Here is a 23,251-nt window from a genome sequence, read left to right as displayed (position 1 = left end):
GATTGGGCGTCGTGATAATTCCTACCAATGACCTGGCCGAACATCTTGTATACAACCCAAAGAGGAAGACGTTGGCGGTTTTTCACCAAGTCGAGTACCTCAAGGCCCAATTGCGATACACAGCGGATAGGAGCTTGGAGGAAAGCACGGAGATGAGTTTTGCCAAGTTTGACATGTCAATTTTGTTGCGGGAATCTATGCGAATGCTAATCCGTAACCAGCGGGACTCTGCCTCCACGGCTTCTTTTCGAGACCCTGTACACAATCTACGAAGTTTTGTTCCCATACGTAACGAACGATGAGTCGGATGCGGTGGCAAGAGAGCTTACTTCAACATATGGTTTGAGTAGTTCGTCCGACTCTGCCTTTGATCCAAATCTCATTGTATGGGACGGCCCAATTCGCACGGCCCCGCCCTACTTCAAGTTGATATACTGGACGAAGAGGTTGAGGAACCTACAAGCAGCCGTGGATCACCCTCCGCCATCAAACAATCTTGTGTCGTGGGTTGAGAGGCACACGTCGGAGAGAACCGCACTTACGGTGGCCATTGTTGGTCTTTTTCTCACAGCGTTGTTTGGGCTGCTGAGCTTTCTGGTAGGGATTGCTCAGCTGGTGGTTTCTCTAGAACAAAACAGACTCGGTTCATAGCTATAAATGTTAGTCATCCTTCTTTACTGCCGCTTTCTTCTCCAGTTGCTATTCTCTTCTTCTACTGCCACTCTCAATTCTCCGTCGCCGCTGTTATCATCATCTCATCTTACCATCTTCTGATGCTATACGTGCATGTGATTGATGAACATGTTACTTCGATGTTTCCTGTAGATGGACACGAGCCACCAACCTCGAGCATGTTGGGCTGGCCACTCCTACAGGTGGCAGATGAAGCCAAGGTCATTGAAGAGCTAAGAACTACTATTTGCTGAGAGTTTCATCACGTTTCTGACAACTCCACAGGCTCATTTCAATGTGATGCTCCCGGATTTATCGGGCTGGTTGGCTCCATTTCAGTGAATGAATACAAGGTGCCACCGCCTGCCAAAAGCAGCAGGCGGGGTACTGCGTTGACGAGCTACCGCTGATACGAGGTTTGCGATGGTATCAGGACGCAGTTGGCATGTGATCAAGTCACTTCTCAAGAGGTCTCACAGTTGCATGAAGTACTAACGAGAGAAATTGTCACAAGAATTCATGTAGAGATGGGTGACCATTTTTCGAGTATCGGGTAGAGAATACCTCAAGTCATTTGTTGAACCAGTACATCAGATGTCAAAGTACCGGGTCAAGTACCCTCAGCAATATGTCCGCCCAATCCCGCCGCCGCCTTCAGTCACCGCCCAAGAATTAATACATGTCCACTACTATCCATACCAAATAATGCCCGTCACCAAACCCAACACCAATCAAATCCAATCCTATCCGATCCATGCCAGACATCAAATCATTTTCCTGTAGCCACTTTACGGCCGCTTTTCCCTCCACTGCCGTCGCACGACTCACGGGCTCTGGAATAAACCCGAGGCTCCCGCTAAAGCGCGTCCCAGCAGCTTGGCTTTTGGCCTTGGCCCCAGGGCTGAAGGAATCCGCCGTGGTTGGACCAATAGCGCATCACAGCTCCAGCTAGGCAGAAGCAGGGAGCGAATAAGCAGCCGCAACACCTGCGTCATCATGTGCCGTTGTCGAGTCGGGCCAAACCTTGACCTTACAAGTACACCGTCTGACCTCGACTCGACTCAAAGCGGAAAAGCGAGCAAGTCTCGAGGGCGCTTGAACGTTTGGCCTGCTGTTCTGTTCTGTTGCGTCCGTCCAGCATCTGACCAGCTGCCCTGACTGGCCGTTTGCTCTAGCCCGGCTTGATCGAGGGCTGTTGGCATATCCTATCCTATCAGGAAAAGGAAAGGCGTTGCCTGGCGGGCTGAGCTGCCTGCCTGACCTGGCCTGACCTGACCTGACCCAATAGCTGCTGCGAGGCGAGCTTCACCACCATCAAGCCACATCACCGCCTCGCTTCTGGATTTGTCCCTTATCTGCCTTGGGGGCTCATGCCAGGCTGCTGGACTGAGTCTTTTCGCGCACCTTGACCTATCTTTACACCTTAAACCAGCTCATCTATCTATATACTCCTAGACATTACGCTTATGGCGGTTGATACCGAGGGGTCCGACATCAACATTCCTGCTCCCGCAGCTGCCATGGGACTCACCCAGACGCCCGGAAAGGGCGCTGCAAGCCACGATGTTCATCCGTCGGGCAAGCGGGCTCATGGCCGAGGAGTGCAGATACTACGAGGTCTGGCTCTCGCTGTGTACTTTTTACTCTGCTGTGTGACGTACGTTTGCGATTCGCTCGCTAGTGATCATGACGTGAGTTTGGATAGGACCAACGCTTACGAGAATGCAGTATTGTCGCTTCGCAAGTCCTTGGGTGTTGGCTGTATTTCGTGAACCGCGAGATATACTATGATTACATGGCCATGACCAAGCGGTGGTTTGCCATAGTCGTCACTTGGATGACGCAGATTTGGGGCCCGGTAACGATCCGAATCAGCGGCGATGAGTCGGTAGAGGGCGAGATCCGTCCCACGGAAGGTGGCGGAGTGCAGTTCAACTTTCCCGAGCGTTTGGTGATGATAGCAAACCACCAGGTAAGACGATAAACCACTCTCATATGCAATCTCATGCATACGAATACGCTTTGGCTTCGATTTGGCTTCCCCGGACACTGATTTAACATTGAGCTGACGAGCTTCAACAGATTTATACCGACTGGCTGTACCTCTGGTGGGTTGGCTACGTCAACCGAGCTTCGGCGCACGGCCACATTTACATCATTCTGAAGCAGTCACTGCAGTATATTCCCATCATCGGCTGGGGCATGACGTTTTACAGCTTCATCTTCATGTCTCGGAAAATGGCAACGGATCAGCCCCGCCTTGCCTACCGATTGAAGAAGCTGAAGCAGACCAAGACCGATCCCAGTGGAAAAGAGTATCGCGTACCCATGTGGCTGCTGTTGTTCCCTGAAGGCACCAACATTTCTGGAAACGGTCGACGAAAGTCTGCCAGTTGGGCGGAAAAGAAAGGGTGGAAAGACCCCGAGCACATGCTGCTCCCCCGTAGCACTGGCAGCTTCTTTTGTCTCAACGAACTCAAAGGAACGGTAGAATATGTCTATGACTGCACCGTGGCGTACGAAGGTGTTGGGTGAGTTTCCTGAGACAGCGTGATATGCCAAAGATGACTAAGAATACCTAGGCGAGGCAAATATGGCGAGAACATCTTCACCCTCTCCAGTACCTACCTCCAGGGTCGGCCACCTAAGTCGGTCAACTTTTATTGGCGACGATTCAAGCTTTCAGACATACCACTCGATGACGCAGACGAATTCGATGCCTGGCTGCGTGCAGAGTGGTACAAGAAGGACGCATTGATGGAACAGTACCTGACCACAGGACGATTCCCTACCATGGCCGGATCCAAGGTCGACTTTATCGAGACCAAGGTCCAAACGAAGACTCCGTTGGAGATTCTCCAGGTTTTCTCCGTTGTTGGCGTTGCCGGTCTCGTCTGGCACAATTTGCAGCGATTTGGAGGTACGGTCGGCAGGAGGTTCGGCTTCTTTGTGTAGAGTGAAGGGTTGTCAAGTTGGCGTTATCGAATGGAGGAGAATGGCCTTTTCCGTCAGCACCTCACCTTTTCTTCTTTTCCTGGGCTTTTTGGCGATGTTTGTGGGTTCCATTAGCGTTAGTATGGTATTCTTTCTGGCATGAATTTAGTCTTTTCTCTCTTGGATAACCAATGGGGCAGGATGATCAAGACGGCGAATACAGAAGATGAACTGCAGACTTTTGGGCGTCTTCTGCTGGTGCGGAGTTTTGAGGAGGGACTTTGCCTTGGGTGAATCATGAATTGCCGAGGCAGCGCGTATCATGGTGAACGGAAGGAATCGGGTTTGACTGGGCGTGGCTTGTTTGGCTTGGGTTGATTGGAATGATTGGATTGGATTGGATTTAGCACCACTGTGGAAGTGGCAATAGTAGATAATGAAGCGTTCTTCAACGGACAGTTTGCTGCTCAATCTGTTGATGCTTTATGCCCGAGGTCGAAGCCAGGATGAGGGGACAAAGGAAATGGACGGAGCAAGTTGAGCGATGAGGCGCCGCGTCACCAAGCCTCGAAACGCCAACTCGACCGAATCGCGGATGCAGATGATGATGGTGTAAGAGAAACGAATGACTATATGCCAAGGATAAATAGTCGCAGCCCCGGACTGGCCGGAAAGACAAGAACCTTGCGAAGAAGGAATACCAGCAGGTGAGCAGCGAATCGGGGATTTTCTGTCATGTCTCCTGCTGGCTACCATGTCGAATGCAAAAAGTCTGGAGTTACGTCCTGCTTGGAGCTGAAAGCCAAGAAGCGTGTCGTTGTTGAAATTAGCTTAGCTCTGGGGGAAGGGCGGGTAGATGAACCGGGGGAAGATGGCGAGCCTCGGCATCTTGGAGGCCAGAAACGCTTATAATTGGTCGAAAGGGGGAAGATGAGGAGAAGATGGGAGGGGAGGAGAATGTGGCGTTGTTTTTTTGGGAACCTGGGGAAGAGTGGGTAGAGTGTCGGGAGTTTGTTCTTGTGGAATGAAAGGGTTGTGAGGTTGTGGGTGTGTGTACTGACTCTTGGAGGTTCGCATAGGATGGCGATCAATCTGATGTTGCAGCACAGATGCCAAAATGCAAACATCCGATACAACGCGGCATCTCAAATCTGGGTGATCCATCAACCGACTCCTTCGCTTCTTTGGTGCTACTACACTACTCGTACACACAGAATCTCCCCCTAAGCTTCATGCACCCCAGCATGAAGCGTTACGCATGAATCGCCAGATCCGACCTAGACAGCAAGCCCTCGGACGGAGAGAGCATCGCCACGCTTGCTGTCTGTTGTGATATACACGGGACTAGCCATTTAAGCTACGCAGCTAAGGGTCGTTAGCAGTCTTGTCTAGCCCTGCTTCTTCCCCGCGGATGGGACAAACTTCCAAATATGGGGGTGATGGCCGGGGGTGGCTTGTGAGACATGGGATTTTCTGTTCGTTTGCTTGATGGTATAACGTTGTGATGATTCATGAGGGACTGCTTACTGTGTTTCAGGCAGGCTTATCTTGCGGTGAAAAATCTATTTCGATGCGAAATGTTGAAATCTATTTCCGAGAAACCAGGTGTCACACTGCAAAAGGACGTGGGTTTGTATTCCCGCTCTATGAAGCCAAGAAGCATCCCCCGTTATCCATACCCATACAGTCAGCATTGCATATCTCGGCCAAAGACGTCAAATCTCACATTTCGCTCACTCCGCATCGTTGCCCGGCTTCTACCCCAGCCGCAACATGGATGTACGAGTACAGTATGATGTATCCCCTCCCAAAAGCCTGGTCAAACACCCTGGTATAAGCATAAAATAGGCTACTGTTAGGTAGGCCCAGAGCGGCCCAGAATCTGGACCCTCACAGTTTAAAATGGCGGACCCCGCTTGGCAAAAGTCTGGGGGAGAAAGCGTCCGGCTGTTTTTTATGTTTCTTGGCGAGAGGCCGGGATGAGGGATGGCTTGCGAATGTTTTCTACTGTAGCTGTGTGCTGTTACTACGATGCCAGGTATGTATGTGCTGGAGGGGGGTGAGGGGAATTGGGGACGCTGGTTTGCTCGCCACATGGATGGACATGGATGAGATGGGCTTGACATTAGACCGATAGTGCTGGTTATTGGGGGGGGGCAACTACTAGCAGTATTTGGGTTTTGATGTGGATGTGGATGTGGGAGTTTAATTCCTCGGTCGCGAGAGACCGCCAAGTTGTTGCTGGGGGGGGATTGAATCTTGGCGACGCATCTGCTTTTTGCGTATATATAGGTAGTACATACTCGTACATGAGTCTCCCTGCCGATCCCCTTTTCGCGTTGTCTCTCCATGTCTCTTGGGCGCGGGAACACAAGCACCCTTTCCATCCACCTTTCATCTTTCTCATTAGTTTTCTCCATCTCTCAGGACTTTTGACTGCTTCTATTTCATTACTCGTAAGCGAGAAGAAATAGGACGCAATGGATAAGTCCGAGAAGCAAGAGTTCGAGGACGTCGGCGTTGATCCGGTCCGCGACTCGGAGAGCAATGCCAAGCCCATGACGCTTCAGGACAGTGAAGAGGACTTTGGCTTTACGCCTGAGGAGCAGCGCAAGATTTTGTGGAAGGTCGATAGACGCTTGGTCGTCACTGTTGGAGCTATGTATTGGTAAGATTTGATCCCAATTGACCATAAGACTTTGTTTTAACGCGTTGAAGTGTATCGTTGATGGATCGCACCAATCTTTCGGCCGCGAATATCGCAGGTATGTTCTTCCACTGTTGTAAAGTTGGAATACACAAGCTGATTCCCTTAGGTATGGGCGTTGAGCTGCAGCTTATCAACAACCGCTATGTAAGTCGCCCTTCAACACCACATCTCGTCGAACAAACCACTCACAGACGCTCTAGAATATCGCCAACCTCGTCTTCTTCACCACATACATCGTTTTCCAACCTCCTTCCACCATCCTCATTCGCAAAGTCGGGCCTCGTCTGCACCTCGCCTTCATCACACTGTTGTGGGGAGCTGTCATGATTGGCATGGGCTTTGTCCAGAATTTCGGCCAGCTCGCGGCCATGAGGACGGTCCTAGGCGTCTTGGAAGCAGGATTCTTCCCTTCTTGTGTGTATTTGCTTTCTACCTGGTACACCCGCTACGAAGTTGGAAAGCGATATTCCATGTTTTATCTCCTAGGCTGTGTCGCTTCCGCCTTTGCCGGCATTCTCGCCTACGGTGTAAGTCACATCCATCAAAACCACGCGCAAAAGGCTCACAACATCCACAGCTTATGCAACTCAACGGTCGAGAGGGCCTCACCGGCTGGCGCTGGATCTTCATCATCGAAGGCACCCTCACCTGCGTCCTGGGCATCGCCGGCTACTGGCTCCTCGTCGACTTTCCCGACTCCAAGCGCCTGACGTGGAATTTCCTTGGCCAGCGTGAGCTCGACTGGATCGTCCATCGCATTCAGCGTGACCGAGGCGACTCAAAGGTCCCAAAGTTCAATCTGCGAAAGTTCCTTGGCGCTGGAACTGATTGGAAAATCTGGGCCTATGCTCTAATTTTCGGATTTTCGACCACCATCACCTATTCTTTGGCCTTTACCCTTCCTTTGATCTTGAGACAAAGCCTTAAATTCTCCGTCGGAGCGTCTCAGTGTCTCGTTGCTCCCCCATATGTGTTGGCAGGTATTGTCATGTTCTCAGGTGCCTGGGTGGGTGATAAGCTGCGTCTCCGTGGTCCCATTGTCATCTTCAACATGGTGCTCTGCCTCATTGGACTACCCATTATGGGTTGGGCTCCGAGTCCCGGCGTTCGTTATTTCGGCGTCTTCCTCGTCACGGCCGGTGCCAATGCCAATATTCCCGCTGCCATGTCGCTGCAGGCGAATAACGTCCGTGGACAGTGGAAGCGTGCCTTTTGCAGTGCGACGCTCGTTGGGTTTGGTGGCCTCGGAGGCATTGCTGGTAGTTTGGTCTTTCGCGAAAAGGATGCATTGACAGGCTATAAGCCAGGTTTGTATGCATCTATTGCTTGTGCTTTGTTGAATATTATCCTTGTTTTGTTGCTCGATCTTGGGTTTTGGAGGGCGAACAGCAAGGCAGACAAGGATGGTCTTCTGCTTGAAGCTCATGATGTAAGTGACACACCCAGCCTTCTACATGTACATGCGACAATACTGATCTGAAATGATATATAGGAGGATGCTACACCTGATTTCCGATACACGTACTGATGAATCTGCATGAATATGGGCGAATCAAGGTTGACGTGTGTATGACCAATGATGGCAACAAATGAGTTGTGATGCTACGTATAATAATTCTTTCTTAAAAAATGACAATACTCATGATACGAATTGTATCATTATGCACCACTATACTCTCTTGGATATAAAACGACATAGACTGGTCGGACTTGTCGTGGGTGACGGGCTATACATCAAACTACGTGATATGACGACTACTCGCCGTAGGTTAAACACCCCACAACCGATTCAAGTAAAGGACAAGCCCGTTCAAGGCGCTCAGATATCCGAATAAATGGTATCGAAGAAAATGTGCGTTCCAAGAGGTGATCTGTCAAATACGGGCGTGGCATAGTCTATACTTCAGAGTCTCGCGTCTCTTGCTGTCCTTCACCTCGGTAATAGACCCTCTTACTTTCCCAAAGCATGTTGCTCATCATCGTATCAGCCAAGAGTTCCCAAAGTAGGTTTATTACCGTCATCAGATCTTTCGGAATCGCAAGACGAAATCACATAATGTCTCAACGAGCTCGTCAAGGATCGAGAGCGGTGGCGCATGCACAAGCATCCGACTATGAACTGATCCACCCCCTTATGTTAAGAAAGATGAAGAGACTATCCTTGGTTATAGTCAGATGCCGCAACAGAGATTGAGTTCTGCTTGTAGCCCTCCTCATCTGATTAACACCATCTGTGAACAGACATGACGGCATGATGGTAGATTACATGGGCCGTAAAATAAAAGTTTGGGAATCTTGGTGCTATCGTCCTCTCTCAGACCGACATGTTGAATAAATAATCTTCTCGCCCCGTGTGCCTTTCATTCTCTTTTCCTTTATCCCTCTTCGTCCTCCCTCTCACAGGTGCGTGAACCACCAAACTCGACGCAATTGACGACAACCCATCTCTATGATCTAGCGCTTGACTGCCTTCCCCCGAAAGCGTTTTCGGAGTGAGGCTCTCTTGCTCTGAAAGACGCCTATTACGCACACTGCTGCCCTGCTGCGAGTTGAACAAGACCCTTCGTGCCGGCGTCTTCAAAGGCTTCGAGCGCCGTCTCCCGTCATCATGAGAGTTCCCAGTGACTTGATTAGGCGGAGGTTGTCTTCTAGGGCGTGTAGTCGGCGGATTGTCACTTCGGCGCAAGAATTTCTGCGGAATGCCAAACATTGACGCGGTGCGCCTGGGAGCCTCATCTTCAAAAGGCCCGGTAACGGATCTTTCGAAGGTGTAATATCTTTCGGCTGGAGAATCTTCTCGGGTGGCGTTGCGTTCGAAAATTATGCTGAAGACGGTATATGTGAGGCATGCTAGGATGCCGATGGAGATGAGGAGACATATGAAGAAGAGGATTGGCCAGAAGGGGAGAGGGAGCATTTTGGCTATTTTAAAGATATCTAGGAGAGTACTGGGTCTGTCTGTGGGGTATTAAGAGAGTCAAGCTATATAGAGGTATCGTGTATATCACAATCACTGCCGTATGTGTGAAAAGGAGCAAATATCCATAGCACGCTCTTATACATCATCACAAGTGTCATTTATTTGTTGTCACACACCGTATCTCATCAGAGTGTGATTCACTCACATCGCCAGCATCAATCACAATGAGTGAAGAAGTAGTTGTTGTAACACGAGTTTCGTGACTCCTCCCAACATTGGCCTGATGAAATGTTAATTGATGCTGAATAACTGCTCCTTGAAAAAAAAGAAAACTTCCAATAGAGCCTGATGAACGAGGTCTAACAAGCTCTTTTGCCTTGTAGCTAAATAGTTTCCCTAAGGGTAGAAAGCTCTCAACGCTCCAATGAAATGCCGCCCCCTGGTCAAACGCCATAGACATTTCCATCGTGCAATTCCATGCTTATGGACCCGTCGTCTAGTATATACCCGGATCTTACCAAAATAGCTTCCCATAGACCTCCATGTCTTCTGCTTATAGCAGCCAGTTTGTCTGTTTTCCGTCATTGTTTACTGCGTTTTCCATGTCTACACGACGTCTTTTCCAGCAACGTTCGTCATTCTCTTCGAGGGAGCGGCGAATGAAGCTCACATCAGCTGCCATCGCTGCTTGGCGTTCGAGCAATTCCTTGCTAACCTCTTTGTATGCCCACGCCTTCCATTTCTCCTCCATTCCCATAATGTATTGCCGAATCATGGCTGTTCTTTCATGAAGCTTGTGGCGTGCCACGAAAGATGTGGCGTTTTCGTTGTGTAATTTTTCCAGTTCGTTGATGGCGGCGTAGATTGGCTCCATGGCTGGCCGACCCTGTACCACTTGACTCTCTCTCCATTCGTAGGCCTCGAGGTCTTCAGTAGCCTCTCTTACCCAGACCTCAATTTCCTGCTTCCCTGCTTGTCTGCTCCACATCTCTAGCCATTCTTTAATCTCTGGAGGTAATACTATGACGATCTCCTTGGTCAGGGCCGCCGCACACTCATCGTTTGTAGTCGTTGACCACAACTCCTTCATAATCTTGACCATATGGGGGACGACCAGATCTACTGCTTGTTCCCTGGTAATCTTCTTTGTCGTCATGGTTGTCACAGGTGGAAATGACATCTGGGATTTGAGCATCATGCCCGCCTGACTCTTGGTATCCTCCATCTCAAAAGACTTGTGCAGGAGTGGTCGGGATATTCCCATCTCGCCAAAGCCGCCAGGAATTTCAGTCTTGACCGTTTTGGGCTTCCAGTTTGGTATGACGTGCTTTGTTCGTATGATCTTGTTTTCTCGCATGTTATAGTGCTTGACTGACGCGTGTGCAAACTCAAAGACTTTGTATCTCATCATGAGACAGGTAATCTCATCCAAGCCACCTATGTTAAGCTTGCGAAGCTGCTTGACAACAATTGAAGCCACCACACTTGTAGCAGGCAGAATATGGTACTTTCCGTGTAGCTCCGAAAGGTACGCAATGTCCCTCATCTTCAAAACGAAGACGTGGTAACCACCCCATCGGCTCCAGCGTTGTGCTTCCAGAGCATGCGAGATCATACATTTGCGGATGCATGCCTCGAAACAGTCCAAGTAATCTTCAGGCCGGAGACGCAGAAGCCGAAATGCGCCTTTCACTAGTTGGCGGCAATATTCGTGCTGCTCAATCTCGCTCAGGTTTCGGGTGTCGATGGCGTCAACGCCTTTGTAATCTTTCTGCAGGGTCCTGAACTCCAACTGTATTCTGCCCAACTCGCCCTCGTCCCATCGTATCGGAGGGTCTGAAACCTCAATCATCGAGCCATCTTTGTAATTCTTGGCCATGATCGGCCTTTACTCTGTTCGCTTTGTGGAGTATGATGTGTGTGGTTGTTGAGAGGAGGTTGTGGTGCTGGTGCTGGTGTTGGTCCAGGGCCAGGGCCAGACACGTTGATGAGAGAAGAACAAGAAGAAGAGAGCAGAAATGAGTCCTCCCTTTTATAGTGAGTAGAAAGCACTACAACACAAAAGAGCTTCTCAAGCACGTGCAGCTGTAAACAATTCACACGCTCATCAGCTACTTCAAGTGGCGTACAGTTGTCAAGTTCAAGGCCGTACCTTCGTTACCAGCTTTGCGCTTTTTCACAGGAACAGCCATTTTCTAAGCATGTAATTGCTATCTCATATTACCAATCTTGATTTCAAAGATACCAAACATGTAGTGATAGTGCCAGATACCGGAAGAGAGTAGCGATAGTAGCAGATAGATGCCTACAGCAAACAGGATGTATTTTACGGGATCGATGACAAAGACGATGTAACATTTCAGTATGAGGATCACATAAGAACCCGAGAATCATAGGGCAAGTTGCCCGATACTACCATGGGGGGGAGAAGAATCCCAGTGTTCAGTCCTCACGGTCACAGCGAGCGACTCAACGGAAGAAAGCTTGTCGAGCGAAATGAAGAGCAAGAACAGGGAAGAGGAGCTGCTAAACCCAGTAATAAACAATGAATCTCCATTATCGAGAGACAAATGTAGAATGCAAAACAACAGACAAGAGCTTCAATCATTTGTGTGCTTGGGGTCTTTATCCAGGTGTTGGTTATTCATGTTATCAGTCATTATAACCTGTGTCTCGTGCTATTAGAGGTTGACTTGTCTTCCCTGCATCTTCACGGAGAAGCGCCGACGGATGATGCCGAGCTGAAGCGACCGTTATAACCAGTGCAGATTGAAGATGCATGAACAAACGAGATAAGATGCTGATGCCGATACCACTCCCAAAACTCCATCGCCAACTGAAAGCTGACACAGTGCCTCCCGCACCGTGACGTGACATACCCACGTGGACCTTGGCAACACAAGCCCCATTCGTCAAAGCGAGTCTTGGCCGTCAAAAAGTCCTTTCAAGGGGGGCAGGTCAGAAAAGGGCCTTCAAACCCACAAAGTCTCGGTGAGCAAAAGATCGTGGCGGGCGAGAGTCGAGCGCATAGAAAAACATTGAAAGCGAGCGTCTGTCGTCCTGCGGCTTTATCGATACCGTCTGGTAGCTTCAACCGCCAGCCGTGCTTTTTGGGTACAGTTTGATTGCGATTCTCCGGCTAGGCTTCACCGGGCCGTTGTTGTACGAGGAATCCAGCCGGCGGAGGCATCTCATCTTTAGAGGCTGAAAAAACATCATGAAGGCCTCGGTCGTGCTGTCGGCTCTTGCGGGCTGTGCGGTGGCCGACGATGTGCTCTACAGCAGGCGGCTGCTCAAGCGAGGGATTGACGATGAAGGGCACTACAACATGTGTAAGGCGTCGCTTCACCGCTCACTCATCCAGATCTATCACGCTGACTCAATCACTCTTGAACAGCCTTCTTCCACGTCAACGACGTCCACGCTCATCTTGATCAGTACGTCAAGGCCGGCACAGACTGCGTCGACCCTTCCAAGGGATGCTTCGGCGGCTACGCCCGCATCAAGACAAAGGTCACCGAGCTGCGCGCCCAATACCCAGACCATCTGTGGCTGAACGCCGGCGACGAGTTCCAGGGCACGCTGTTCTACTCGTTCTACGGCGGGGAGAAGATTGCCGAGACGATGAACGACCTCAAGTTCGACGCCATGACGCTGGGGAACCACGAGTGGGACGGCGGCGATGAGAAGCTGGGCTTGTTTCTGAAGAATCTGACGTTTCCCGTTGTTTCCTGCAATGTGAAGAGCGAGTACACTGATCTCAAGGCGACGATTAAGAATTATCACATCTTTGAGGAGCACGGGCTGGCCGTTATCGGGGCAACGACGCCGACGACGCCGACGATTTCGCATGTTGGCGAGCTGACTACCTTTCTCGACCCAGTGCAAGAGGTTCAAAAGGCCATTTGGGAGATTCGCAACACAACCGACATCAAGCGCATCGTCGCCTTGACGCACATTGGCTACGACATTGACCAGCAGCTTGCGGCTCAGACAGAGGGCCTGTCCCTCATCATTGGGGGCCACAGCCATACACTGCTTGGAGACGTGGAGGGTGCGCAGGGCAAGTATCCGACGATTGTCCATGATCTAGCTGGCAACGAGGTCTTTATCGTGACTTCATGGAGGTGGGGAGAAAATCTGGGGTCAATCTCAGTTACCTTTGACGAGGATGGAAAAGCGCTTGCATATCAAGGCGCTCCGATTCATATGGACAACACGACAAAGCTGGAATCCGACCTCCAGGCCAAAATCACCGCGTGGAGAGGCCCGTTCGAGGACTTTGCCAACGAAGTTATTGGCACCACTGAGAACACTCTCGACCAGACTGCCTGCCAGAGCGGCGACTGTCTGCTCGGTCAGGTCATGGCTGATGCAGCGTTTGAGTACCTGTACAATCTTACCACAGACGCCCCGGAACACCAGAGGCCGAGCTTTGCACTCATCAACGCGGGCGGTGTTCGGGCAACCATCGATGCCGGCAACATCACGCGAGGCCAAGTCATTACGTCGTTTCCCTTCGGCAACGCCGTCACCAAGCTGACCTACTCGGGCGAAGATCTGCTCGAGATCCTCGAAGGCTGCGTATCCCGCGTCAACCAGTTCAACAACCAGAAGCTCTCATCCTGGTTCCAAATCTCGCACAACCTCAACGTCAAGTATAACCCGTCGAATCCCCCCGGATATATGCTCATGGATGCAAGGATTTCGGGGGAGAGAATCGACCCGGAGAAGGAATACGTCATTGCTACGGTGGATTTCGTTGCCACTGGCGGAGATAATATCTTGCCCAAGAGAAGTGATTTCGTGGTGTTGGAAACGCTGGATGAGGTGCTGGTAGATTACATTAAAGCAAAGACACCGTTGGCGAATGCGCTGGAGAAGAGAGTGGGAAAGGTTGGGAAATGCACAGACAAGGCACAGAAGATCTTTTCAGCTTAAACATGGAGTAGATTACATTGGTTATAAATAGACTTGTTTTGCAAACACGCCCATGCAACATAGCGGATCGAGCGTCGAATCTTATTAAAGTCGTATTCAAGTTGTGGCAAACCCTTCACACATCCCCATTTTCAGGAAACAATTCCATAAACATGACTTTATCCTTCGATCTCATCCCCCTCACGAAATCTGCTTCACAACAGCCTCAACATCAACAAGATCCCAAACATCCCCAAACTTATTCCCCTCCACCACACGATACAACGTAAACTGCGACGTCGTAATCTTCCGCCCAGTAGCTTCAATTCCCTGGAAACTCCCCCTATGCGTCCCCGTAACTTTGAAATGCAGCGCGAGGTAATCCCCCTCAATCGTGAGATGCTTCACCTCCCAGTGCCAGTCGGGAAACGCAGTCACCAGCGGCCCGAACTGCGCCGTGACTTTCTTTGGGTCCCAGGGCTCGTCGTTGACTTGAAGAGGTGAAGTATAGAAATCCTCCATCCCTTCAAAGTCATGTGCGTTGCATTTTTGCAAATATGAATCGTACAGCGCTCGGTACTCTTCGATCTTGGTCAAAGATGCAGAGTTTGCATTATTAGCTGCCATGGTGACGATAAGTTGATGAGCCAATCAATTTGCGCGTTTGAGTTTGTGGGTATGTATGTGATGGATGATTGTAAAGAGTTGTAAGATAGTTGTCAACTAACTGCAGCGAGAATGGAAACTAAACTACAGAAAGAACAGTTTACCATATATATACATGGGGACAATTAAAGAGCAATACTCACTTGCAACGGTACTATCTGCGCTGACTGACCACAACGCCCACGTTGATTTCGTAATTGTGACAGGATGCCTTCTTGGCGGGCCGCACTGCCTCGGGTAGGAATGGGTTGAAGGATTCATAATGCCGCCCAGGCTCTAGCAGCGCTTTCTAATGCCTCTGTAAGCCTTACGAACAAATGGAAGTCGGAATAGCCTTTGGCTCCCTGTTACATGCGGCTGCTTACTGGATGCCCTAGTAAATGGCATGCAGCGCAAGCCAAGCCAATCGCACGACTGCGAGGGTTTGTCACGAAAGAGCTCAAGACTGGAGCATGATCATGTATGGGTTGTTTTGCTTTGTATTCTCTCTATTGCTCATAAATGGCACTCTGACGTATTTGGAAATGTCCAACTAAGCGGCCCTTCATCTTGGAAATGGCATCGCTACTGGTCTGTATCTCTCAAAAGTGTTCCGGCCTCCGCGGCAGAAAAGAACTCGGCAATTATGGCACCCGTAGATGAATCGATGCAATTTGCCTCCACATCCGTCACACTCGAACCTCCCATCAATCGATTCCCATAACCTTCTGTGTGCGCCGCGGTCGGTCAAAGAGCGCCCGTCTGATTCCCGCTTCAAACGCCTTCCACAAGGTTCGTACACAATTCGCGCAATCCATCAATCGGCCTTCATTCCACTTGCAGCTTCGCCGTGAATGAGCGACGCGGGGGAAACGCCGAACAATTGGGTGGATAACAGCAAGTCCTGTTCTCCTTGCTGTATCAAACCGAGGGGGGTTGCTTTGCCACAGCATCCAGGGGAGGGAAAAGGCCATCAAGAATGGCTAATTGAAATCGTTCTTCGTTGCATCCGTGACAGTACATATGACCGTCAGGGCACTTCAAAGTCTCGGCGAAGAGAATTTCTTCCTTGCAGATGATGCAGCGTCCTTTCTTGGGTTCTTCGAATTGGTTGGCTTCGCGGGCTTCTTCGGCTTGGCCGAGCTTTTTGGCTTTGATGACTTGGCGAGCTTGATCTGTATGGATTGCCGGCCGAGAATCTTTGGTGCGACTGGCTCTGGTAGCCGTAGTGAACGGGTCGGCTGGTGCTTCTTCTCTGGGTGCAGGTCCAGCGACGGCTTGAGGCTGGTCATCATTCTCCTATGGTGATGCAAACCCGTTGTTCAAGTCGTGATCCGCGTAAGATGCCTCCAGTGCCCTCAGTTGTTGCTCATAGAGCCACGCTGCGATTTCGGCGTCGGGAGGAGGATCGCCCTCGCGCTGTTTTCCTTTCATCATTGCGTGAGAATCCTGGAGCTCCAAGGCTACCATCAGCCGGAGCGTTTCTTGATCGATGCCATCGTCCATCTTGGTGGATTTTTGAAGGACCGTGAGGAGGAGGAGGAGAGTAAAAAAGAGTAGGAAGAGAGTGAAGAGGAGAAAAGGGAAGAGAGAAGAAAGGCAAAGGTGAGGTGAAAGTGTTTTGCTCGTTTGTCTGTGGTCCGTGCACATGCATCTGATGATGAAGCTATTCTTCTCCATGTTTCCCATCTGATTACCTCTGATGAGCGTGCGAGATTCTGGCATTGCGGCGAGTATAGGGGAAATGGCATATTTCGCTGAGCAAATATGAACAATGCGACGTTTAAAATTCTAGGCAGTTTGTTGGTCGTGTCAACATTCGTCAGCGTGATGTTGCCATCTCAACAAGTGATTTTGAATACAAATAGCCAATTCACTTTTGAGTAATGAGGCTCGCTTAAGAAACGAGGTTTGCGGGTTCGTACGTGATGACGTGTTGTGATCAAGGAAAAGAGTTAAAGTATATGTCAGGAAGCCATGGTAAGTTGCTGCCAGGTGCCCAAGTCAAGATAGACAAGCTAGACCATTGTGGTTGATGAAATTGCATGCCGATGGTGCTCAGGGCTGCTCAAGGCTCTCATAGTATGGAGGCGAGAGTAGCCGCCTATGTCATTCCAGGAACAAACGATACGGCGACATGCTAGCTGATCTCATTCTCTCGAGTGACGAAGTTGATCAACGGAGCGGCTGTGGGTTGCGCGTATGGAACTGCAGGTGTCTCCCCTGTCACCAAATCTGCGTCCGCGCATGGGCTTGCATTTTGACGGCAGCCATCGTCGTCTGGGGCTTGATAAGCGCGACTGGGTGCCTGTGACATGATCTAAGTTTGCCAGGTCAGCGCTGTCCAAACTACCTAGCTCAATGGTGGCTGTAGAACGTACGTCTGATAACGAGCGAGAACTGAGATTGATACGATGTGTCTGATGCGTGGGAGGCTTCTCGGTTGGGAGAAAAGAGGGCGTCTCCAGCGAGACAACAAAGTGCGCAAAGGAAGTCTCCTCAGAAACGTACTCTGAGGATCGGGTCTGATTTCTCGAACAGGCAGATCTGCGTAGTCCAGTACAGCGAACTAAGAGAGAGTGAGTAAGCTGCACGTTGGTAGTCTCTGGAGAGCGCTTACGTCAAGTTCTCAAGATGAAGGAGTTATAAAAGCTCAACATGTAATCGGAAAGCCACACTATTGCTTCAAATGCAAATCATGAGTTAATCGATCACTTTTTTTAGTTTTTTTTTTTAAAAAAAAAAGGAAGATATTGAACTTTGGTAAGTCACGGGACGGACCTTGGTCGAGTGAATCACTGCAAGATGCAGCCCCGAACACTCCTCATATATGTCACTGTAGCAACACATCATCACATCCTTACAGCAAAGTTCCACCCTCACCTTCGCCTTCTACACTCAACTTTCGTATCAGATTCCTACAAGCTCAATATCCAGCAAACCATCCTTCCATCAACAATGGCAAATCGCGAAGCAGGCCAATCTGCTTACCAGCAGCAGCTTCCCCCAACGTATCCAGGCCCAGTCACGAGCACCACAGAATGTACATCAGCCTCTGTCGGTATCCCCCTTCATCATCAGCTCATCCATGCTCATCATCCATCTAGCACCGTCTCAGAGCCTCCTTGCAAAGCAGCGGAACCTCGCCCCGACACTCACTTCAACACAAGATCAGAACGAGATGCCCCTAGAAGGTCCCGACAAGGAAGTCTTGGTGGTAAATAAGACGATATCTTATATCTAGAGTAATGTTGTTAACGATGTAGCTAGGAGCGGACTCGCAATACGGGTGCCCAGACGCCAGCATCACTCGCCGCGCAGATTGAACACGAGATGCGGCAAAAGACTTCCACCTAGCAGAGCTTATGCCGTTCAGAGTCTACACCTAAGCAAGCCTAATAGACACGGCTATAACGCAGATAGTCTCAACACCTAAGCTATTCATTCTTCAAAAATAATTCACCGTACCGTGACTACACATCACATTCCTCTCTTCGCTGTGCCATTTCCATACCATCGCCTAGATTATTGTCCCGGTTCACAATTCTTACCTAAAACCTGCGATCGCACTTGAAATAGACAGTGTCAATCATACGCTTCGCTACCAGAGCATTACTATCATAAGACGGCAGCGGCCCCATCGCCGGATTCCCATTCTTATCCACGGCTTTAAAGTCAAACATGGCGAAAAAGGTGGCCGTAGAAACAAACAGTTCCAGTTTTGCAATCTACCAACTCGTTAGCGTCTTCTATTCACTAATCATCGTTCATCACGCCTACTCTCATTCCCACTGGGTCAATGTTATCTTGTCGTCCAAATCACAACGGATTGAGTATCAGAGCCTACTTACAACATGGGTGTAATCCAGTTCCCCAGCCAATATATCCATGTTGGCGTTTCTTGTCTTCCCCCCTGTCGGGGAAATATCGCCCAGGATCCCATTTGAGAGGATCTTTGTAAGTAGACTCGTCCATGTGGACATCGGACACATGATACACCTTTCAGCAAAATATCAGCATTGCTTACTCTCTCCCTTTGGCCATAAACTCACCGCAAAAGCTTGATTCGGGACAACGACGCCGGTATCACCCAGCACGATATCCCTCCCAGAAGTGTTCTGGCGAATCGAAGCTCCCATGAGGTTCAGTCGAATGCTATCCCGCACTCCAAAATCGATGCAAGGGAACTCAGACTCCCATGCCTCGAGTGAAAGCCCTGCCAGAACATCTACTGGCGCCTGGTCGTCTGAAGTGCGATATTTCTCAACAGCTGCGTCAACTTCAGCTCTGACCTTTGCATACCAGACGGGGTCATGAGCGAGATAGCAGAGGATCCACGCAGACTGGACTCCCGTATTGATCAAGCCGGCGAACAAGGCGCCAATAATAAACTATTCAGCAGCCAGTTAGTTCAAATTCCTCAACGACCACGTCAGATACTTACAGCTGACGACAGCAAATCGCTCTCTCCTTTGTCCATCAGGTACTGCATCACGTCTTCCGCCTTACGACCAGTTTTTCGCCTCTCCCGGATTATATCCCCAAACAGCATATGCAGCTTTGCCCCCGCCCATATCTTGTTGAGCTTCGTGGGCGTAGGCAGCCACGGAAACATGACCTGTATGGCGGCAGTCTTATCCAGCTTCTCGTAGTACCGCATCGTCTTCTCCTGAAGCGCAGGGTCTTCGGCAACGTCATGGCAGCCGACAGTGCGGTGAGTGAATTTGCAAAGCAAATCGTAAAGAACTACAAAGGGATCCAAGGGAACAGACGTGTCGACTGCGGAGAAGGCATCGCGGGCATCTTTGTTCAGGTAAGGAAGACAAGTGACCAGGTGTTCCTTGGCAGTAAGCTTCTTGAAGAGCACTGTAAAGTAAGCACTCATATTGCAGCCAAGCATACGGTCAATGTCAGGGCCAGCAGAAAAGAGTTTCCTGAATCTATAACCTGGTCAGTCTCTTTTACGAGAAAGCAGGTGCTTATGCAAGGGAGAAGTCCATACCCAGCGCTCAGATCAAGACCTCTCGCATTAAAATACGCTGAGCGAGCTTTTTCTCCTGAGAGAGCGACGATAGGATACGAGCCATAGTAAAAGTTGAAGTAACCGTTGGGGCTACGTTTCGTGCCCTCTCGTAGGAAATCGCCTCTCTTGGTGAAGAAGTTGAGGGAGCCGATGAAGGGCACACCCCATTCCGTAAAAGACGCACCCGAAGGGAGGCCAGGCCGCCTCAGCAAACGAACAAGAAGCGAAATAACAAGAGTAGCCACCAGCAGCAAAGCACTAGCAGGCCAATCCCGCGGCGAAGCAAGTGTAGCGACGAGGCTCACCATCGTGGAAACTCGCCAACGGCGTTGCGAAAACTTCCAAATAAGCAGTCTCCCTTTTCAAACATCCCCCTTTTTTTCGAATGGGAACAAGACGGGCATTTATACCAAGACGATTATACTTTTTTCGGAGACCCTGTCCAACCCGACGCTGCGTATTGGCTGCGCCATGTGAGACATCCCCATATAGAAACCGTGATGACGGGTGCGACAGCCGACTGACATTTTTTAACCTTCAACCTGTCAGACTATAGCTCTCCTTCTAACTGAGAAAGCAACTAGATCGGAGGGACGATCGATTGACACGAGGGGTAGAGCGGCTTGTTGAATTGAAGGCCGTTGTCTTCATTCGTTGCGCGGCATCGCGTGGCTTGGGATACGTGGTCGTGCTGCTGAGGACGATGCCGTGTCCCGCTTACAAGGTTGCCTTTGGATGCGGAGAAGGGGCATGTCATTCAGGTGAGGTTGCTGCAGCCACTTTTGACAAGCTGATGACGGTGAATCAAGGGGGCAATGAGACACTGCCTTGATGTAGACGTCTCATTCACGGGTATGGGGTGGCAAGGAGCCAGAGGAAATGAGGACCATGACGATTAGTGACGAAATATCTATTCGATACAAGTATAAAATAACCAGAATTCATTTATTGATTCTCTAAAAGACTCGTAACGTAGCATTATAAGACTCAACTGACAGGACAAACCTCTCACAACACCATTGCATCCCCACATCCCTTACATCACCACATCATCTCGCATCACACAGCATAACGAGCTGGAAGAATAAATTCCGCCGCCGCCCTCTCCGCAATGGCATACAGCGTCGCAGTAAGGTGTCCGCTGATCTGCAACGGTATCACAGAAGCATCCACCACGCGCACATTTTTCGTGCCATACACGCGAAGCTTCGGATCGACAACTCCGCCAAGTCTTCTCGGAAGCATCGCCGCCGTCCCGATGGGGTGCGAGTTCGATATCATGGTGGTTTCTGTAAACTCCCTCCATTCGTTCCATTGATCGTCTAGTGAAGGCATTCCTTGCTGCCGCTGAGTCTTGATACTGGTAGACATGGGCGGGGTTTGCCAGAACGCTGCGGCAAGGCGTCCGAGGGTGACTTGAACAAGCATGTCAAGGCCAAAAGACATGAATCTCGGGTTGATGTCGGGTCTGTTGATGTCGTCGGTCGAGTTGAGGTGGACACTCCCACGGCTGAAAGGCAGAGTACACCAGTACGCCGAAAAAGTGCCAGTGCCGCTTGCGGTAGATAGGATTTCACCAATGGTCACGTCCTTTTCAAAGATTAAATCGTATTGGATTCGAAGTAGTTCCTCGACTGCCGAGGCTTTTAAAGCTTTCTTTGTCTGCCACTCAATCTGCAGTGCCCAGTACGGTAGGGAGAGCTTGACCATATCAGAGATAGCTCTCAAGTTCTTCCCGAAAAGAGAAGTTGCATTAACAAATGTAGCATATGGTGCGTATCCGAAGAATGTGGTGTTGGTCGAGTAGGACAGGGCGGAGTTGGGCTGATCAATCATGTTTTCTCCCACGCCCGGTAGATCAACAACCGTCTCAATGTCCAATTCCTTCAAGATTTTTGGGTTACCGATACCGGAGAGCTCAAGAATAAGGGGCGTACGTAGAGCACCTGCAGACAAGATGACTTCTCTCACAGCCTTCACAGACTTGTTCTGCCCATTCGGCATTATGTACTCAACTCCATACGCATCAGGTGTCCTGACAGTGCCAGCCTTCCACAGAATCCTAGAAACTGTGCCGTTGATTAACGTCAGGTTCGGCCTATCCTGTACAGGCCAGTAAAACGCCGTGGCGGCGTCGCATCGCGTCTTCTTGACTGGATCTATAGTCTGTGGCCAAACGTCGAATCCAGCCGTGTGTCCGCTATTCACATCTTTGTCGAGATGTTGCCCGAGATTTGCCCAAGTTGCCTTTGCGTCTCCGTAAAAAGATCCATTGAGCAGGACCGGGTTGAAGCTGACGTCAATCTCTCCTGAAGACCCATGGTATTCCTCTTCATATACTGCGCCGACAGCCTCCTGCCACGGCGAAGGGGGGAAGAATCGCTCAACCTTCTTGAAATACGGTAACATGGTATCCCAATTCCATCCTGATCCGGGGTAGAGATCCTCCCAGGCATCGAATTGAGCTCCATCTCCTCGAATATACGTCATCCCTAGCTGACTCAGTATTGATCCCATCTCGATTCACGGGCTTTGTGCATTCATACCATTTATTAAGCTGGTCCCACCTATCCCCTTGCCTGCTACGTATGTGAGACTCCTGTCATCAAGATATCCCTGGGGGATAGTCGAGTAATTCCAGTCAACAGAAGTCCCGCCCAGCGTCAGCCATGCCAGCGGATTGGCAACGTCCAAGTTGTTCCGCTCATCGGCACCAGGATCAATGACTGCAACGTTGAGGCTAGCGTCTTCGGTCAGGCGATTGGCCAAGAGAAGTCCACTTGTCCCTGCGCCAACGATGATGTAGTCGTAAGAATCGATTGGCGAGGCCAGTGACTGAAGAGATAAAAGTGTTGTGGCCAGCGCAAGAGCGCCGAAACGCGTTCTGAGAGGCGGCATGTTGCTTTGAGATGAGACCAAGACACTTGTCACGATCAATGTCTCAAAGGTTCGGCACCTTATTAGTATATATATCGCACGTAAAACACATCGTACTGCAGTACTTTTGTGCTTCTTTCATTAAACTTTGCCAAGAACTCTGTTTCCACGGAACTGGAGATGGAGGCTTGCCCAATCGTCACGACTGGGAGTTTGTTTTTCGGTCCGATGGTGAAACATTAGTCGATAAATCGGCAGTACAACGGAAGGATCTGCGATCAAGCCGCGCGTGATCAAAAAGCAGCGGATTCCATGGAGTTTTCGGCGTCTGCCAATATTTGCCAGATCCACCCCCAACCAGGACATCTTCCTCATCTCATCGTTCCAAGGATAAGGCGAATGGACACAAACTCGGGTATGAGGCCATCACTCCGGGCCCTCAGCACACGTCAAATACCCGAACCTGCACGATTTTGCAGGGAGTTGTGATCCTTGCTCATGTTCTCCGCATGTTGGGGCTGAGGCCAGCGATTCGGCCTTTTCATGACTC

The 23,251-nt window shown here is 50.1% G+C and overlaps 9 protein-coding genes across 9 annotated transcripts; 4 read left to right on the top strand and 5 right to left on the bottom strand.

Annotated features, from left to right (window-relative positions):
* Window positions 1-2,138: 2,138 nt before the first annotated feature.
* Triagg1_2142 (uncharacterized protein) lies at window positions 2,139-3,627 on the top strand (the record flags this gene model as incomplete). The annotated part of the gene is made up of 4 exons (XM_062896291.1): window positions 2,139-2,329; window positions 2,401-2,644; window positions 2,755-3,203; window positions 3,255-3,627. The coding sequence occupies 4 exons, from the start codon at window positions 2,139-2,141 to the stop codon at window positions 3,625-3,627; spliced, it is 1,257 nt and encodes a 418-aa protein (XP_062758998.1).
* A 2,459-nt stretch (window positions 3,628-6,086) lies between these two features.
* Window positions 6,087-7,844, top strand: Triagg1_2141 (uncharacterized protein; the record flags this gene model as incomplete). Its single annotated transcript, XM_062896290.1, has 6 exons — window positions 6,087-6,274; window positions 6,325-6,371; window positions 6,423-6,460; window positions 6,517-6,843; window positions 6,894-7,745; window positions 7,809-7,844. 6 exons carry the CDS (start codon window positions 6,087-6,089, stop codon window positions 7,842-7,844), a joined length of 1,488 nt encoding a protein of 495 aa, XP_062758997.1.
* A 1,945-nt stretch (window positions 7,845-9,789) lies between these two features.
* Triagg1_2140 (uncharacterized protein) lies at window positions 9,790-11,115 on the bottom strand (the record flags this gene model as incomplete). Its single annotated transcript, XM_062896289.1, has 1 exon — window positions 9,790-11,115. The coding sequence occupies one exon, from the start codon at window positions 11,113-11,115 to the stop codon at window positions 9,790-9,792; it is 1,326 nt and encodes a 441-aa protein (XP_062758996.1).
* A 1,338-nt stretch (window positions 11,116-12,453) lies between these two features.
* Window positions 12,454-14,177, top strand: Triagg1_2139 (uncharacterized protein; the record flags this gene model as incomplete). Its single annotated transcript, XM_062896287.1, has 2 exons — window positions 12,454-12,568; window positions 12,634-14,177. 2 exons carry the CDS (start codon window positions 12,454-12,456, stop codon window positions 14,175-14,177), a joined length of 1,659 nt encoding a protein of 552 aa, XP_062758995.1.
* Window positions 14,178-14,357: 180 nt separating this feature from the next.
* Window positions 14,358-14,783, bottom strand: Triagg1_2138 (uncharacterized protein; the record flags this gene model as incomplete). The annotated part of the gene is made up of 1 exon (XM_062896286.1): window positions 14,358-14,783. One exon carries the CDS (start codon window positions 14,781-14,783, stop codon window positions 14,358-14,360), a length of 426 nt encoding a protein of 141 aa, XP_062758994.1.
* Window positions 14,784-15,722: 939 nt separating this feature from the next.
* Window positions 15,723-16,307, bottom strand: Triagg1_2137 (uncharacterized protein; the record flags this gene model as incomplete). The annotated part of the gene is made up of 2 exons (XM_062896285.1): window positions 15,723-16,056; window positions 16,117-16,307. 2 exons carry the CDS (start codon window positions 16,305-16,307, stop codon window positions 15,723-15,725), a joined length of 525 nt encoding a protein of 174 aa, XP_062758993.1.
* Window positions 16,308-17,759: 1,452 nt separating this feature from the next.
* Triagg1_2136 (uncharacterized protein) lies at window positions 17,760-18,158 on the top strand (the record flags this gene model as incomplete). Its single annotated transcript, XM_062896284.1, has 3 exons — window positions 17,760-17,844; window positions 17,909-18,018; window positions 18,072-18,158. The coding sequence occupies 3 exons, from the start codon at window positions 17,760-17,762 to the stop codon at window positions 18,156-18,158; spliced, it is 282 nt and encodes a 93-aa protein (XP_062758992.1).
* A 194-nt stretch (window positions 18,159-18,352) lies between these two features.
* Triagg1_2135 (uncharacterized protein) lies at window positions 18,353-20,132 on the bottom strand (the record flags this gene model as incomplete). The annotated part of the gene is made up of 6 exons (XM_062896283.1): window positions 18,353-18,529; window positions 18,582-18,592; window positions 18,653-18,800; window positions 18,854-19,192; window positions 19,246-19,741; window positions 19,804-20,132. 6 exons carry the CDS (start codon window positions 20,130-20,132, stop codon window positions 18,353-18,355), a joined length of 1,500 nt encoding a protein of 499 aa, XP_062758991.1.
* Window positions 20,133-20,883: 751 nt separating this feature from the next.
* On the bottom strand, window positions 20,884-22,722 carry Triagg1_2134 (CAZyme family AA3; the record flags this gene model as incomplete). The annotated part of the gene is made up of 2 exons (XM_062896282.1): window positions 20,884-22,316; window positions 22,371-22,722. The coding sequence occupies 2 exons, from the start codon at window positions 22,720-22,722 to the stop codon at window positions 20,884-20,886; spliced, it is 1,785 nt and encodes a 594-aa protein (XP_062758990.1).
* Window positions 22,723-23,251: the final 529 nt, after the last annotated feature.

The sequence above is a fragment of the Trichoderma aggressivum genome, assembly GCF_033847375.1.
Source record: "Trichoderma aggressivum f. europaeum strain CBS 100526 chromosome Unknown scaffold_005, whole genome shotgun sequence".
NCBI classification, from domain to species: Eukaryota; Fungi; Ascomycota; class Sordariomycetes; order Hypocreales; family Hypocreaceae; genus Trichoderma; species Trichoderma aggressivum.
The sequence above is the reverse complement of the archived record's forward strand: the minus strand, read 5'-3'. Positions and strand labels throughout refer to the sequence as shown.